General features: G+C 40.9%; 1 protein-coding gene across 1 annotated transcript; it reads right to left on the bottom strand.

The window, feature by feature from the left end:
• Positions 1 to 1,649: 1,649 nt before the first annotated feature.
• Positions 1,650 to 2,531, bottom strand: LOC121813955 (stonustoxin subunit alpha-like). The gene is made up of 2 exons (XM_042217937.1): positions 2,506 to 2,531; positions 1,650 to 2,395 (listed from the first exon to the last, which is right to left on the bottom strand). The coding sequence occupies exons 1-2, from the start codon at positions 2,529 to 2,531 to the stop codon at positions 1,825 to 1,827; spliced, it is 597 nt and encodes a 198-aa protein (XP_042073871.1). The 3' UTR covers positions 1,650 to 1,824.
• Positions 2,532 to 5,211: the final 2,680 nt, after the last annotated feature.

The following is a 5,211-nucleotide window of genomic DNA, read 5'->3' as shown; positions in this document are numbered from 1 at the left end:
CCAGTGTTTCTGCCCTTTTCCTGTAACACTACACTCAGCACAGGCTCAGCTGGTATCCAGTGTTGGACTTTGGCTTCAGCTGCTGTGATAGATCCTCTAACATAGATCAGCTCTGCTACATGTTGTTAGATAAGTGCAGCTGCTGTCATGTCCTGATGTTTCTCTGGCTCAGCAGCTTCTCCATCAGAGGTTCACATGGAGCTGATCCAGTATCTCCAGTAACTGTGTTCTGTGCCTCACTGGTTCATCCTTCTGTCTGTGTGACGTCAGTCAGATGTTGAAGTTCAACTCTGTAATCTTCACTGTGTCACAGAGTTCAGTGAGTCCCGTTATTCACAGTATCAATCAGATCATCAGAGAACAGCTGATCAGCAATCAGTGGTGCCAACAGCGCCTCCTGTGGTGAGAGGATGCAATAATGCAATGTAGCATTTTTCCACTCAACACTTGCAGTCATGGAAACTGTCTGTTGGATCTGTGTGACGTTGCTTTCTTGGTTAGAGTTCCTCACAAATGTCCAGATGATTCTTCTAATGAGGCGTCGACCATGTTTGCAGCTCTTTGGAAGAAAACGTCGCCCTTTGCCATCCTTACTTTTCTTTGACTTCTTCAAATGCAGCTGAACTCCAGCTGGTATTTTCTTGGACTTTGCAGCTGTTTCTGGTCATCAGTTCATTCCTGCAAACCTCTGAAGCTGAACAACAATGATGCTGCATTGCTGGCTGATCCCAAAGGTTGATTCTGTTCATCTGGACGTTTCAGAAACGTTTGCTCACTGATCAGGTGACTTCTTCAGTCTCAGCTGACTGCAGCTTTACAAGCTTACAAACAGCACATTTGCACAATGACTGAAAGCAGCAGCACCTGATATATATGATACTAATATAATACATATACATATATAATCCATACTAATGATGAAGGAACTGAGCTCACAGTCCATTGTTCATTCAGTGAACTACTCAGTTTATTTTGGGCCTCAGAAATGCTCACTCTGTTTGTACATCACTGTCAGCGACTCATTCTGCTGTGTGGACAGGAACACATGTGACATCACTTACTCTTTGTTTTTGATGCAGCATTTCATCAAATTAGAGCTGCACGAAAAACAATGAAACAGCTTCTAAAAGTTTGACATCAAAGCAAATCTAATGTCTGTCACCAAAGTCCAGCAGATTCTTCACCAGGACCCATGTGATAATTTTCATGTTTCATACAAACTAAAGTGATACTCAACATATGCAGTGCTATACACACATATTTACATGTTTCTAAGAGTTTGATAACCAAGCTGTTACCAACATCCTGCACCATGTTCTTGTTCAGCATGGGAAAAACACAAGAGTAGTTTCAAATAAGGATTGACGCTTCAATACAATCAGATTCTGCTTAGAACTGCATTCAAAACTATTGAGCCAATATTTTCAGCTCATATGGCTGAAACATTTTCAAATGATGAACTTCCAACAATGAGTGAAACAGAGCATGTGGAGAGTTTGGAAACATCCCATTAAGAAAGAGAAATCAAACATTTGGAAACTGAGCTTCAGAGAAACACAACATACTGATATTCACTGTGAAGCTTTGAGTGAAAAAAGACAGAAAACAACATGTGGATCCTGGAATAATGGGAGCTTCCATCTTTAAAGGACTGAAGAAGAAGAAGTTTACAAGGAATCATTTAGAAGAGTTTTAAACATCAACTGATTGAATCCATGAATCTGAAAACGTGTTTGTGAGTGAAAGAGACAGACATGTACAGACTGAACTATCTGTTCAACAGTCAGAGTGTTTCTGTAGCAGGAGACTCTCTTTACACTCCACTCAGCACAGGGACACTGAGGAACCAGGAGACCAGACCATAAACCCAGGATAAAGAGTTTGAGTGAATGTGGTGTTGAAGGTGTGGAGGTGGATCAGAGTGTCAGAGGAGACTCTGTAGAAGGACAGAGTGCCAGCAGGACAGTCCACATACACTGCTGCTCTGTTAGAGACAGAGGAGGAGGAGGAGGAGGAGATGGCTGTTGATCTTTTATTATGATAAACACAAATAGGTTCATCAGAGCAGCACAGACTCCAGGACTGATCATTGTATCCAAACCAACAGTCATCACTGTTTCCTTTCCTTCTGATTCTTCTGTAACTCACTGATATATAAACGTGTCCACTCCACTCGACCTCCCAGTAACAGCGACCAGTCAGACCATTTCTACACAGCAGCTGTTCATGAACATCAAATCTGTCTGGATGATCAGGATATGACTGAACCTTCTCCACACGCGTCACCTTCCTGTTGTTGTCAGACAGTTGGAGCTTTGTGTTCACTGTGTTTGTGTCGATTGTGAGTTGACAGGAATCTGATGGAGAGAACAAACACAATCCAGCTGCAGTTATTGATCCATCATCTGTTCATTGATTGACACTTTGATGATGACTCCTGACATGATGAAGATGGTTGAATGTGTGCTGCTTTGTTTTCATGAATCCCATTAAAAACACACTTACACTTCCTCAGACCTGGTCTCAACCATCGGACTCCAGCAGGCTCCACCCTGAAAGGAGGAGGGGGGTCAGAGCAGCACAGTCAGCATGCACACATGGACATTACATGGCTCTCACACACACACTGTTACACACTGAGGAACAGTCCAACATTTTCACAAATACACTTCAATCCATACGTGGATCAAACTGCTGATGATTTGGACTGATCCTGGATCTGTCAGTACACCACTGTATTAAATGAAATATGACTGATTCAAACTGTGACCTTCATTATCTTTATATTCCTCTTCTGTTTAGCTGGAAAGGACACCTCCCTGCTTTTGCTGCCAGGGGCTTTTCTCCTCTTGGTGTCATTCACAGCTGAATCCACAATAAATGTGTTCAAGTACAAATTTTTCTCTTATTGTTGTCAAACAACAGAATGAGAATGAAATATCCCTTGCTTTATAACAACGCCAGCAGCTAATGCTAGGCTGCCATTAGCAGCTAATTCTAATTTGATGTAAATTAACATTATCCGCTAATACTGTTTTCCCTTGCTTTCTACAACATGAGCAGCTTAGCTAAGTAGGCCACTTTGCTCTGCTCAGGATTTATGTGACCATGATGTATTCTGACAAACTCGACATTCACAGCTGAATTGACAGTAAATGTGTTCTCAAGTACATATTTTTCTGTTATTGCTGTCAAACAACAGAATGAGAATGAAATATTGATTTTACACAGCCCCTAAACAGCATTAGCTTATCAAAGTTTCCAGTATTTAAGCTGCCATTTCCAAATGTTAGCTGCTCCTGTCTGCCTCTTTGTCACACACACAGACTGAAATTCTGTGTGTGTGTCCACAAACACACCAGTAAGACTTAACTTAGATCAAAATGAGATAAACCATATAAATAATGAAAATATACAGATTTATTAGGAAATTGAGGAGTAGTGATAATAGTAATGTAATAAATACAGATTACTATGTAGTAGTTGTGGGATGCAATGGCCATTAGAAAAGGAAACTTCTAAGTTGGAGCTCATAATGTTGTGCTGGAGAGTTTCTATATGTCTGTGTTCTTCACACAAGGCAACAACTGGACAAGAAGCAGATGTGATTCCAGCAGACTGATGTTCAGCTGTAGCTTTAACAGGTCAGTACAGCACTATACTGCACTATACCTTTAAGCCTTATGTAACTGCTAGCTGGATGTCTCACCCCTTGATTACGTCAATAAAGAAAATTATGGTTAAAGTCATTTGTCTGTTTTTAAACAAGGATTTGTTGAAAAAGTCTTTTATGACAAACTGAAAACATAGTTTTTCAAATATTATCAATGAATAAACATGTATCAGATAAACTCAGTGATCCATAAATATTCAGGCCTTGTAGGTCCATATTTAGCAGATTCACATCTGGGAGCAATCACAGCACTTCAAAGGGTCCAAGCTCTGTCAGGTTGCTCAGGGATTGGACGTGTTGTCTGTCAACTATTTCTGAGGAACGTTTCTTGTTGTCTTGCTGGAAAATCGATTTTCTTCCAAGTCTTTGTTCTCTTTAGTTCATTTATTAATAAAGCAATAAAGAGGCGATGCCTAAGGTAATTGAGTTTTTGCAGTCTGTCCTCCTCTCTCATTTCTCACTTTGTACATCCTCTCCTCATGTTTTAGCTCCTCCCACCTGAGATGTGAGCAGCTGCCTTCAACATGCTTTTTTTCCCAGCCCAATCCGGTTAGCGACAAAACCACAGCACTGAAACACCTTTACTGAATGGGAAATGGAGTGGTTCTACTCTAAGCATTAAAAACACTTTGATACAATCAGCCTCATTCACCCATTCATACAAGTACTTTGTTCTATGCTCTTCCTATGTAAGTGCACTCACACTAATTCATCACAGCAACTTGGGGTTAACATGCTTTTTCATTGACTTCATTTTGTGTCACATTTAATTCCAACTTTTCTTTTTAATCCTTTCACTCTATTGGACTTCATTTTTAGTTGTATTTTGGACTTTTATTGTGCCTTGCTTTTACCCACAGCATTGTATGCTGTGTATTGAACAAATAAATAAATAAAAGACAGAAATTTTTCCAAGCTTGCTTGTTTGTAAATGTACAGAACAACAAATGAGCTGTGGTTGCAAAAGTTTTAATGATAGAACTTTCCTCTTTCATCCATCTACTCAGAGTATAAGGGAGTTTTTTTTTTCTAAAAATGACTTCACAGTTAAACAGAGATCTAACCAAATGGAAAATAAATGGTGACCACTGTTATTGTTCCCAGAGAAGTTCTCCTTGGAGAACCCTTGCTCTTGTTCTAGTAGACAAGTGTTTTTGTTGTGAGCAAGTGAACAATGTTGCTGCATGCGTGATTGTTCACGTCACATCTCCATGACAGGAACAGGAAGTGAGTGAAGGACACAGGAAGTGTTTCCAGCTCTTCCTCCTCTATCAGATATTGGCTGTGTCCCAATCCAGCGACCGCACGCTTCGGAGTACGTGCAGTTCGCACTTCTCGTACTTCCTCGCCCGGATCAACAAGGTCCGCGTCAGGTGTTGAGGAACCAGGGCACCCTGACGAAAAGTGGGCTACTGGAACAAGAAGGCATCGGTGGGCAAGAGACGAAAACAGGGCGTTGTTGGAATGCTACTACGCAAGTAACCCCGGCGGAAGGGGCTACATGAATAGGATGACGGACCTATGGATTCTTCGATACC

Source organism: Haplochromis burtoni, unplaced genomic scaffold, assembly GCF_018398535.1.
Source record: "Haplochromis burtoni strain Fernald_Lab_line unplaced genomic scaffold, NCSU_Asbu1 Contig_3916, whole genome shotgun sequence".
Classification (NCBI taxonomy): domain Eukaryota; kingdom Metazoa; phylum Chordata; class Actinopteri; order Cichliformes; family Cichlidae; genus Haplochromis; species Haplochromis burtoni.
The sequence above is the reverse complement of the archived record's forward strand: the minus strand, read 5'-3'. Positions and strand labels throughout refer to the sequence as shown.